Below are 12,905 nucleotides of genomic sequence, written 5' to 3' on the forward strand. Positions count from 1 at the left end.
GATGATGGAATCAGTGTTCCCACACCATCAGTCCATCACAATTTGGTGTTTGGAGAGCAATTATAAGAGATGGCAACAATGCAAAGCTAAAATCAATTATGAAAGAGGAGAATAATTTCTGTTTATACTTTGATGGAAAAAAGATTGGCAAACATGAATATCAGGTAGCATAGGCGTCGATTTTTTCTTAGAAAAAAGAAATTCTGGGTGGGCGAGAGTTTTCAAACAGATTTCATTGAATCATCATCATCATAATCCATCGTCAGTTTGTTCCCCACTAGTGGGGGTGGCCGATTGTTTCCGCGCAGCAATTGTCTTAATCCCTTTTCTCCATTTCACCCTGTCCCTTGCATCTTCCTCCTTCAGTCCGACTTTTTTAAACTCATCCTTCACTTGTTGTTTCCACGTTCTTCTTGGACGACCGCGTTTCCTCTTCCCATCCACCTTTAGATCTAGTGCCTTTCTAAGAAAACTTCCTTCCTCCCTCCTTATCACATGTCCATACCATCTTACTCCATGTGTTTTGTATATGTTTGCAAATTCGCAATGGTTCAGTTTTCGAAATTAGCATATTTTTACTTCGGCAAAAACGTTGCCGAGGCCAAACGGCAAAAGTTGAAATGGCCTCGGCAATTGCTTTGAACACTTTGTAGGAAAAGATTGTACTAAAACATGTAAAACGAGAAGCGAAAAATATACTAGAGTAGTCTATCACGAACGCATTGTTTGATTTGTTGTGATGTAATAATACCAAAAGTAGTGATAAACCGAGCAACGCGATACGCACGCTGTTACCGTAATTCACGTTAAAAAACTCACGGGGAGGGGGAAAGTAAGTTAATTTTGGGTTGAATCAACGTTCAAGTCAGCTCAAATCGATTTAATTTTCCCGGCGGGTTATTTGCGTAACAACAATGCCCAATAAGAAATTTACGTTTGTTTTACATTAATTCGACATCTTGCGACATTGAATTATCATAAAATAACGTTAATTGCTCAACCAGGTACAGGTAACATATCAAGAGCTCCCTGCGAGAAGATTGCCTCGATTAATAAGCCAACATAATTTCGGCACAATTGGGGCACTGCGAGCAACACAAAGTCTGTGTTATGAACTAGTCAGTATCATCAGATGCTGTATCAGCTGGACGAGATAACGGAAAGCGAGGCGCAACAAGGAGTAGATGCTTACGATAATTTGACGTCCACTGGAGTTAAATCAATGCAAACAGAATAGGGTGATATTTCTATAAAAGATTCTCCCAGCTGGGCACGTGTCTAAGCGCCGGCAAAGTAAGAAATACGGTAACTCAAATAAAATATCCAGCAACAGTAAGATTGAATCAACATCTTAGTCTGGCATAGTCTAAGAAAATTAGTTTTTTCTTGTAATTTTGTGGTCCTTACAATCACCTCGGCAATTGCCAACGGTAATTTCGAAGAGTGTGGTTAGTCTTTCTCACAAAGACTGCGTTTAGCGTCGCTGCAGCAATTAAGCTTTAATAGGTTGGATGTTTTCTTTCTTGCACCTTGCGATCTTATGAGCGTTGCTAAACTAAACAAACTTCTTTTATATTTTCCTTTGTGACCTAAAAAGCGCGTGACTCGTGACCTGTTATCTTTAAAGTGGCGCCTTCGGATTTGCCGTAGGGTTGCCAGAGGTTTATATAAAAAAGAGCCCAAGCTTATACAAAAAGTAGCCCTATTTTTTTGGGGGTTCTAAAATGGAGCCCAAATTGGAGCCCAAGCAAAGAGATAGGCTATTATACAAAAGTCTTCCAGAGCGCTTGATCACCAATCCCAAATTATAAGTGTTTTTCTAGTTCTTCACATCTTTCAGGTAGATTGGCATTTGGCAACCATGCATTCACTCAACTGTTTGTTAAAATAACTACAAACAAGTACCGGTAGCACACCAAGTAACACAAAAAATGGTTTAATTGCTTTTTGTGATGAACTAACGCATCAAGAGTGTTCCCCTCAAGACCATCAACAGTTTTAATAACCCACCAAGGTCGATCAACGTAGAAACTATCTTTCTTCTCTTTTTTTTTACTCATATAAATTGTTAAAAAAAAATTCACTAGTCTTTTTTTCTCATCTTTTTACATTTGTTTGATTGTCCTGCTTTGGCATCATGCACGTTATAGCGTCCGTGTTTTGTCGCTTCTACTTTTTTCTAGACCCCTGCTATGTTTGATATATATTGTTTTTCGTTGTGATGGTCAGAAATAAAAACAAACTGAACATGAAAACCTGGATCACTTAAGTTGCCAAGATTGCCAGATATTAAAGCCTAAACATGCATATTTTTGAAAATCGGCATCTTTATACCAAATTGGTAACCCTGCCTGACCAAGGCCTCCAAAAACGCTGCTCCTCAAAGAAATAACTACGAATTAGGTGAAAATCTTAAACATGATATATACAATTTTTACATAAAAAGTTATATTATATTTTTTTAAAAAGTAGCCCAATTGGGCGCCATCCAAAAAAGAGTGCCTAACGCGAATTTTTAGCGCCTGGAGAAATCATAAGTAGCCTAATTGGGCGTAAAAGCGCCCAATCTGGCAACCCTAATTTGCCGCATTTTGATTTGTAAAAGCGATTGTTTCAGTACGTCTTTAGTTTGTATCGGTTATTTTATTGTCATGTTCATTATGATGTCATATTCACATTCCCTTACGCTGACCGGGAACTGAAGTTTGATTGTGAAGTAACGAAAGTAAGACCATTCGGAGAAAAGATCAAACGCAGCGTTGTTGCGGAATTGCTTTGTTCTGTCGGATACTCAGCGAGAGACATAGCGTAAAACAAGAAGTTACGCTGCAATTGGTTGGATAATTCAGCGTTTAAAAAAAACGGAAATAATTGTAACAAACACTTCATAAGTGTCATGAAAACAGGGTGGGCGAAACATATTTTGCCCACCCTCGTTTCATGGCAGGGTGGGCGTCGCCCACCCGGGCCACCCTATTTTGACGCCTATGTCAGGTAGTATGCTTGAACAGTCCATCAAGAGAAATCAAACTGGGTGTTCTAAAATGTGAAAGTGGAACAGCTCAAGATATTTTCAGCAGTTTAGAAAACCTATTAGATGAATATGATGCATGGAAAAATTTGAAAATGATCATATGTGAAATATGACACAACATCTGTTAATACTGGACGGCTGAATGGCGTTGTTGTGAAACTGCAAAATGCAATGATCAGCAAGGGTTTTGATAAACCACAGTATATTGGTTGCCAACATCATATTCTTGATAGAGTCTTAAAGCATGTATTAGAGTTCTTCAATCCAACGTCTTCAACCAAACCAACTCTCAACCACAAATTTGTAAATGATGTGGTGAAACACTACGAAAACTTGCAGCAATCCTACAAGCCAGAAATTGAGATGGAAATGGTTGAAAACCAAGAATGGAGGGATGATTTTAAGTTTGTCTTGGAGATGTGCAGAGCATTCCGCTTCTTCAAAGAAAATCGTAGATTTCCACTAATCAAATGGCATAAACTTCCATCTCTACACAACGCTAGATGGAATCCAAGAGCCATTTGTGCTATGACTGCCTACTTCCTCATCCCTAGATGGAGAGTAACTCTGGAGATATCATGCTCATTCATCGCAAATGCACGGCAGGAGTCCTGTCTTTGTCACGAGTTACCAAGGGGGGGGGACTTGTATACCAGCTCCAAAAACTGTTTTGCTGACTGGCGTGACGTGCTTGTAAATGCAATGGTCATTTCGCCGATCAATTGCAACACCGATTTGCTCCAAAATTTCAAAGTGCAATTCAATAATTTCTAAGTTTGCATACAGACGACGACGCAGGATATATGTCAATTTTATGTGAGCAAACATTTTTCACTAAATTTCAATTCAATTTAAATATTTTTTTTGTCGGAATGCAAAAGAAACGATATTGTGAAATAAAATACAAAATTCTCTAAATAAACAGAATGCGTCTTTGGATGTATAAAAGGTAGGGTGTTACATTTTTTCAAACCAACTACAATATAGTGTTTGTGTGGTGGGAAATGCACTCAAACAAACTATGTCAAAATATTTTTCACTTAAAATAATATTTTGAGGTTCCACATTTGCATTAACGATTCACCCGATATTGGCGATTTTATCATATGAACAACACAGTAACAGTATGACTAATGTTATTGAATCTGTCCTGGTAAGAAACATAGACATGGGCTAATACATACAAGAACGTCGGCAGAATTTTTTTTAGGGGGGGGGGGGCGTTTTTGCAACTTTTTTTTGTAATTTTGACATTTTTTAGGGGGGCGCCACTTGAGTAAGCTACATAAATAGAATTCCTTTCATTACTTTACACCTCTGGTCATGGCTAAGTGGAAAATTTGGGGCATTTCTTATTGAAATAATGCGTTTCACAGTCATATTGATTGTTCAAATTCCAGGGGGGCCAAGGCCCCCCTTGCCCCCCTCCTGCCAACGCCCTTGAATAAATGCACTGTATTACTAAATAATATCAAACTCTCATAGTCCACAACTCACTAGTGTATCTGTATATTTTAAATACAGTATACGAAATATTACAAAAAAATCAAGTGTCTTACAGATATTCGAGACTGGTGGTCTGGTCATGGTCATGCAAGTAACATATCCTCTGATCGCTGTATCAATCTTTTTCAGTTTTTTGTCACTTATGTCATCATTGCATCCATGATTTTCTTTTCCTCCAAGCATTTCTTAACATTCCCAATCAGTCTTTCAACCTGTTCCTCAGTGCCAACTTATGCCGTTAAACTGTAACATGGGATCGTTTTGCTTCTGGATGTTCAAATATTTCAGCAGCTGAGTTCAATAGTGATGATGATAAACGGTTTGAAGCCAGTTTTTTATCCGCCATAATGCAGTTATCTGTGCTAACAACACTTAACCTTTCTGTACGCTTAGATGGCCTAGCCTCATCTTCTTCAACTTGGATTTCTGCACTTTCCATTTCATAATTATCATCACTATTTGACTCGGTGTCATCAATTGCTGAACTGCTTGCCTGTATTGATTGTTCATAAAGAATTCTACATGGTTCTGGTCTATTGTTTCTACAGCTGTATTTGCTAATTCTTTTGGGTCCACGTCTTTTAGGCGCTGACAGTTAGGCGCTGGTCTAATAGGCGCGCACACTGTGGCGTCTGGATATTTAGGTGTGGAGCACTGTGGCGCCCGGTCATTTAGGTGCTATTCCTAGTAAAGTCTGTAGATTGTATCAGCTTGGCAGGTAGGGGCGTAGGGCAATGCTTTTCACACAAAATATTATATTGAACAGGAAAAAAATTTGTTTGTTAATGCGTGTGCGTTGTTGGTCATGGCTTCAGTGAGTGAAGTTGCTTAAACTGGCAATGCTTTTTCACACAAAATGTTATATTCCCGAAAAAATATATGGGTGAAGCTGCTTAAACCGGGAATGCTTTTCACACAAAATGTTATATTGAACAAAAAAATATGTCATGGCTTCCGTGAGTGAAGCTGCTTAAACCGGCAATGATTTTCATATAAAATGTTATATTGAAGAGAAAAAGATGTTGTTTTGTTAATGCGTGTGCATTGTTGGTCATGGCTTCAGTGAGTGAAGCTGCTTAAACCGGCAATGCTTTTCACACAAAATGTTATATTGAAGAGAAAAATATGTCATGGTTTCAGTGAGTGAAGCTGCTTAAACTGGCAATGATTTTCACACAAAATGTTATATTGAACAAAAAAATATGGTATGGCTTCCATGAGTGAAGCTGCTTAAACCGGCAATGATTTTCACATAAAATGTTATGTTGAACAGAAAAATATGTTGTTTTTTTAATGCGCGTGTTCAGCATTTATTTGTTGTTAGTCCAGGTTTGCGTCGGGGAAAGCTTTATCAATAAATTATTCAAGTTTCCGAACATGTATGAGTTCACTTTTAAATAATATGAGATGTTCTACTGGTGCAAATTAAGCTAAACTATCACAAGATGTATACAGTGACAATCTGCTTTTATTCCGACGTTTCGTCAATCAGACACGACTGACTTCTTCAGGGGGCTAGACCAGGTAGTGACTACCTGTCTAGCATGGCAAAACACAGGATATATTGCTGAAAACAACTAAACATGCAAAATGAAAATTCAACTTCTGGACAAAAACTTATCGCGCGCAAAGTTTGAAATAAGTTCGAAAAAAAAGGGAGACTAAACTGTTAACGATCAACAAGAAACTTAAATAACAAGATAGGAGAGTGAACGGCATGAGTCATGAATCGAGTTTTGTACGCACTACTGCACAGTTTTACAATCAGCATGAAACCAATTTAAAAAACGTCAAATAAGCACTTACAATAGTTTTTTATAGATAGCAGGAAAAGAGATGCCATCATTGCGATTCATTACATGAGGTTTTTGATTGATGATGATTTTAGAATTGCTCCAAGTTATTTTATGATCTGAAGTTATGGCATGCATGCAAGGAGCAGAATGTTCAGGGCGTTGATGTTTGAAAGCTCTTTTGTGTTCTTTAATGCGAGATTTAAGATCTCGTTTTGTTTGGCCAACATAAATTAAATTGCAATCATCACAAGAAACTTGGTACACTAAACCTGAGATTTCGCTTTGTTTCAAGGGGTCTTTTAAAGACGGCAAAAATTTACTTATTGTCAAGAAAGGTTTCAAAGCGACTTTTACACCAATTTCATTTAAGATACGCCGAATTTTTTCAGAAACTCCCTTAACATAAAGTAAAGAAACAAAAGACTTATGCTGGGTAGGTGGGGGTACTAAACTTTTAGGTTGTCGTTGGCAAGCATGCTTTCTTATATATCCATTGAGGCGCAAAGTATCATTGCTTGTTGATGTGTTGTACCATTGCCATGTCGTATCATTGCCATGTCGATGTTGCAATTTTCTCGCTAGAAATTATTCTTGAAAAGGCACTAAAAGTTGATTCGTATCAACAAAGATATTTTAAGCTAAGCAGTACCACTAAATAAATTGCTGTGAACATAGATTAGCCTATTAGCAAGAAGACATGTCGCAATCGTAGGCTACAAGGATTTCTAGTAGTAGGCTACGGGATGCGAAATGGCCTTCTAGGAGTAGGCAGCGCTGAGTAATAGTGTATTCAGGTAGGCTATTGGACTAACAACAAATAAAACAGTAATAAATCAATAAAACAACAATATATTTTTCTGTTCAATATAACATTTTGTGTGAAAAGCATTGCCGGTTTAAGCAGCTTCACTCACGGAAGCCAGGATATAATTTTCTGGCAAGCTGATACAATCTACAGACTTTACTAGGAATAGCACCTAAATGACCAAGCGCCACAGTGCTCCGCACCCACTGGCGCCGACTTACGGGGTTACGGGGTGGCCACGCCACCCCGTAACGGCTGTGGCGGGGTGGCAGCCACCCCGTTTAGGTTACATTACTTACTGCAAATAAATGTAATTTGAACGGACGTTTAAATCTTTTTTTGATCATTGGTTTTCGCTTTAAGTCAACGTAAAGCAAGAGGTGAACCAATACAGTATTGTGAAGAAAATGATTGTTTTTGTCACAAGCATGATACTCGCGTAACATCAAGCAAGCTACGTGAAGATTACGCAACACGTGGCTACAAGTTTTTTCCTTGTTGTTGCGATCGTTTTATTTGTTACTTGTCATAAGTCATTGTTACATTTGTTAGGTTTACAATGGGATTTATTAATCAATAAAATACGATCTTTGCATTGCCTCCCTTAAAAATCTTTTTTGAAAATTTTTAAACTGCTCATAATATCGCTATAAATTATAATATGACAGCTATAAAATACTTGGAAATAAAATTATCTCGATGATTGATAGCTTCACCCCCTAAATGAATAAATGAATATCTATTTTCAAATTTCATTAAAATGCAATTTTCGAAACTTTTTGAGTTTTATTTAAAAAGTGCACTTAGTAAAGTAGGAGCAGTTTTAACGTTCTGCAAATTTACACGTTTACATGATTCTATTCGAGGAAAGCTACAACCCCTGCCAATTCCCAATTTAATAAAAGCAACCTTTTTCAATTACTCAAGATTTTGAATTATTTTCCGATTTCAATTGGAGTGTAGGCTACTGTCATCTACTTCATGCTTTAATTTCTACTTTGTTATCTACTTCATGCAGTAATATTGCGTGTCAATGCGTGACAAACTGTGAGGCGGGAATTTATTGGTCTGACATAGGAGTTGCTTGTTACATCACAGAAAAAATTACGAAAAGTCATCCAGTAAAAGTTTTCGCTCACATTCCAGTTTTATTCAGCGTAAAAATGCCACCGCAAAAAGCGCTCAAAATTGCAGCCCTCCACTGAGTCATTTTTTGTTGCGTCTACCGTCTAGTCTGGATTTCAGCCAACATCAAAGTGACCAAACGCCTGAACGAAATGAAAGTGTGATACTGCCAAAAGGCGTTAGCACGATCAAGGAGGTGGAATAACCGAGCACGAGCAGGATTATCGCTGTTGAAGGGAGAAGCTATCAAAAATCGTGGGAGAGCGAATTCCCATAGCTAGAATACGATAGATGCAAAGATAGAGCATTCTGTCAGGTCTGTCCAAATGTTAAGTGTCAGAGCAGCAACGTAACAATAAATTTCACGACATACCTCCTGTGCTTTGTTTTAAAGTTGTTTTGTAAATTATCGAGCTACAAATCAGGTGTGAAAAGACAATTGCATCTACGAAACACGCTTAGTAAAAATCAAACAAAAACATGCAGTTTGAAAGTTTTTAAGTTGCCATATTGTGCTATCGCCACCCCGTGCAAAAAGAAAAGTCGGCGCCTATGTCCGCACCTAAATATCCAGACGCCACAGTGTGCGCGCCTATTAGACCAGCGCCTAACTGTCAGCGCCTAAAAGACTTGCTCCCATTCTTTTCGTATTAGCTTTAGTTTCCTGAATATCTAAACCACCAATCACTTGTATTCTCCTATTTCTCTGATCAATGAAAAACCCTGCTTCTAGCACTGGAATGCACCTTTCAAAATCACATCTGCATACTGTTTTCTTGTGCCATTGCTGCTCAACTGTTATTTTGCACTTACAGGAACTCACATCAAATAAGTTCTCAAGTTTACTCTAAAATGCAGCTACTTTTATTAAATATGCTGGGGAGTTTAGACGAGATAATGGCTGAGCTTGAAGTTTTTTCACCTGATCAAAAAGTTCTTTCGTCATTTGAGTTACACGATCAATGTTAACATGTAGCAGACCAGCTTTTCCCCACAACTGAATGGTATTTTGTATTAGCAATGTCTTGACTTCAACAAATGGAATTTTTTCAGTATTTTGATCAAGCATTATTTTATTTCTTAACCAAAAGAAAGCTCTTGCTACATCACCATTAGTAGGAAGTTGAAGCTGCGGTAACTCAGTTGGATAACCAACACAATCCAAGATTTTAGTCCGATTTCTAGTGACGCGTGAAGATATCATTTCATATTTTAGGTTGCCAGATAAGTACACAACAACTTGATTTCATAAACTAATGTTTTTAGAGCCTATTTGCTGAAAAAAAGTTAATACACATGAATAAATCCAAGAAATAGCAGGCATAAAAATCCTGCATTTTTTTGAATGTTTTAGATTTTATCCAATATTACCCATAGAGCGTGGAACCTCAAAATATAAATAATTTTAATTTATTTTTTGTGCTAACTAGTTTTTGTGCAAAAACCCATCAAATAAATGATATATTGAAAGATTTTGCCCTAAGTTGTAAAAAAAATGTAACACCCTAATAGAAGGAGTAGTTAAATTTTTACAAAATATCCAAAAATGGCTTTCTCTGAAAAAGACTGTCTCCAAATCAGGATTTCTCCAATTTGCATTCTCCAAAACGGGCCATTCTACATTAGACTTCCCAAGACTGTCTGCTTTGCAAAATATTCTGTGCAACACATATCTATGATAGATACAGAGCAAAATAAAAACAAACATTATGATAAAGCATTTAAACCTTTAAAACCACAACTATGAAAGAAGACAGTGAAAAGATGCACACTGCTGTTTTAAAATCAAACATTTTATACTCAACAGCAATAAGGTTGATGGTATCGTACTTAGAAAGAGCAAGAAATCTTAAAAGAGCATAACCATTTTTGCATAATGCTTATCAACTAAGCCTACTAATTTTTTAACATAATAATATATAAACATGTTCTCAGGCAACAAATAAATCCTTCTTTAATTGATTCATTCTTACAAACTATAAAATGTTTCATGTCAGCACGATCAATACAAAGATTGACTTGCTGATTCAGACAGTTACAGTTGGCTTACCTCCGATTGTGGATTCTTGATATTCATGAAATTGTCCTTTTACAAATCGTAACACCAAACTGCTTTTTCCAACTGCTGACTCACCAAGAAGAACGAGTTTAAACTGACAGATTTTACCGGGAGCTGAAGAATTGTTTGATCGCTGTGGTGCTCTTGCTGCCATTATGAAATTATTTATGGTTTGCACTTTATGATAAACAAAATTTGAATGAAACAAAATTTCTAAACATAAAAACAATCATCCGACATTACAGAAAATCACAGTCAAACTTTTGCACATGCTATCAAAAATGAAAAACAGGTTTCTTCTAAAACAAGCTATCTGTTTATGCTTAGCATAGATGCTGCTTGCAGCAACCAACTTGCAATGCTTAAGAACAGTGCAGTATTCGTAAAAAAAAGCACAGGGTATACTGTCAGATTTGTCAAAATGATAAATAATACACAACTTGCATCTAATCTTTATTCTACGGCAGTGGCTATTTGACCGGCGCCGGTTTTTGAATCTGAAACACTATTTAACCGGTTATGACGTCACTATATAAGGTCTGCTACTATTTGGCTAGTCCGATTGGGCTAGTCCGATTGGGCTATTGCCCTATTCGGCTACAGCCCGATTCGGCTAGTCCGATTTGGCTAGTCCGATTGGGCTAGCTCCCTATTTGGCTACAGTCTTTATCAGTTAGTTCCCTACTCGGCAATTTTTTGGAAATCCAACGATAATCCTTCTGTAATCCAACAAAATCCTTCTGTAAATCCAAGCCTTCTGTTTATTTAGAGAATTTTGTATTTTATTCCACATTAGGCTATCGTTTCTTTTGCATTCTTGCATTTTATCCAGTGTTTACCTTTGAGTGCCATCCCAGACGGCAAAATCCTTCATTTTTACATTTAAATCAATGTAAAAATGGCGGATTTTACTGTCTGGGTGAGCCATGTCACCCATGTGATAAATTAAAGCCTTCGGTTGCGTCATAATGAATTGCGTGTAATTACCACCCCTTGACGGAGGAACAAGACTATGCGCGCCGGTATTTAAAAGAGAATAGCTGAGAAAAAAGGGGGATGCGAGGTAAAGTTGTTTACCATAGAAATGCTTGTCACAAAACAATAATGAAATTCTGGAAAACCTTTTCGAATGCGCTGATTAATGATTTTAATTGGCAAAGAAAGCCAGAAGTAGAAATTTTCTTATTCAGGTTAAAGTGAAACCACTCTACGTTGGACTAAAGTTTAAAGTAACTATCAAGCTGCCTTGCAAAGCGGAAGATCAAAGTTCGCAAAACCGGTCGTAAAGTTGATTTTGCCCAAAAATTAGGTCGTTGAAATCAATGCTTAATTACTCGTAACTTTCACGTGATATAGGCCCAATTTTTTTTGTAGTTAGAGTGTAAAGATGGAGGTTTGATATTATCGAATTGAATCGCCGGTTAATACTTACCGCCGGTTAATTTTCTAAATTGATGGACCGTGCATTATCGTAAAAACTGTCCGTCCGCGCATTTGCCACTTTGACTATATATGATAATATATGACTTTGTTTCAGAGCATCAAATTTATGCTATCTCCGTAATTAATAACTCGTATGTAATTTTTTACATGTATTTTGAACATAGGCGCCTAAGCCGTGGGGGCCTGGCCCCCACGCATATTTATGCGTGGGGGCAACTTTTTATGCTGTATTGATACATAAAACAATAGATGAACTAACGATCGGCAGCAGGAAAACATTTTTTGAATGCAAACCGCAACAGCTTTGCAATAAATAATCACTAGAACGAGTAGCGATGCTACAATCCCACACCAGACAACAAAATTTGTCATTTTTACATTGATTTAACGTCTGCAAACGTTGAATCAATGTAAATATGATTGATTTTGCTGCCTGGGACATAGCAAAAATCTACCATTTTGTGTCGATTTAATGTCATCAGATGTTGAATGCACCCAAATGAAAAACATAATTTGCTACGTAGACGGAGCGTGCGTTTAGCTTTATGAGCTTGCAAACAGACTTGATGTCGCTTTCGAAAGTCGAAACCTCTGCATTGCAGTGAATTGCGCGGTGCCCAGTGAATCGCTCGCTGTGAAAATGAACTTGAAGTATCGGCCCGAGGTAACCACTAACCAACGCAACAAGGGCTGGTACAAACCGCATTGCGCACACGCCACATAATCAACACAACAACGGACTCACGCAAACTGAATGGCGCACACACGACCGTTGCCATAGAAACCCGATCAAAGGCGGAATATGCGCATCTTTTATTTCATCTGCAACGTGAAAACGGGCGTTTTACAGCGGTCAGTCATAAGTTGCAATATTGCAGTGAAAAGGGAGCAATGTCAAATCGAAAACTTAATCAAACGTCATTCCGTAACTATTTTTCAAGGGCTGCTTACGGATGTCAGCAACTTTTAAATTTATTCAAGGTGGCGTGGTGCTGAATTGATGTTAACATGAATGATTTTACTTTCCACAGGTATATTTTCAAGCGTATGATCAAGTTAGTATTTGCATTCCATTTTCAAAACATTGTCATTCCATTTACAGTGTACCTTTTAGTAGGGTCTGCTACTATTCGGCGA

The 12,905-nt window shown here is 37.5% G+C and overlaps 1 protein-coding gene across 1 annotated transcript in view; it reads right to left on the reverse strand.

Moving 5' to 3' along the window:
• LOC145768577 (ras-related protein Rab-5B-like) overlaps positions 1–10,533 on the reverse strand; it is a 25,209-nt gene extending 14,676 nt beyond the window's left edge. Inside the window, exon 1 of the mRNA XM_082580103.1 lies at positions 10,317–10,533. Coding sequence (XP_082436229.1) covers positions 10,317–10,479 — 163 coding nt within the window. The 5' untranslated portion in view covers positions 10,480–10,533. The remainder of the gene's footprint in view (positions 1–10,316) is intronic.
• Positions 10,534–12,905: the final 2,372 nt, after the last annotated feature.

Source organism: Aplidium turbinatum, chromosome 4 (genome assembly GCF_918807975.1).
Source record: "Aplidium turbinatum chromosome 4, kaAplTurb1.1, whole genome shotgun sequence".
Lineage (NCBI taxonomy): Eukaryota > Metazoa > Chordata > Ascidiacea > Aplousobranchia > Polyclinidae > Aplidium > Aplidium turbinatum.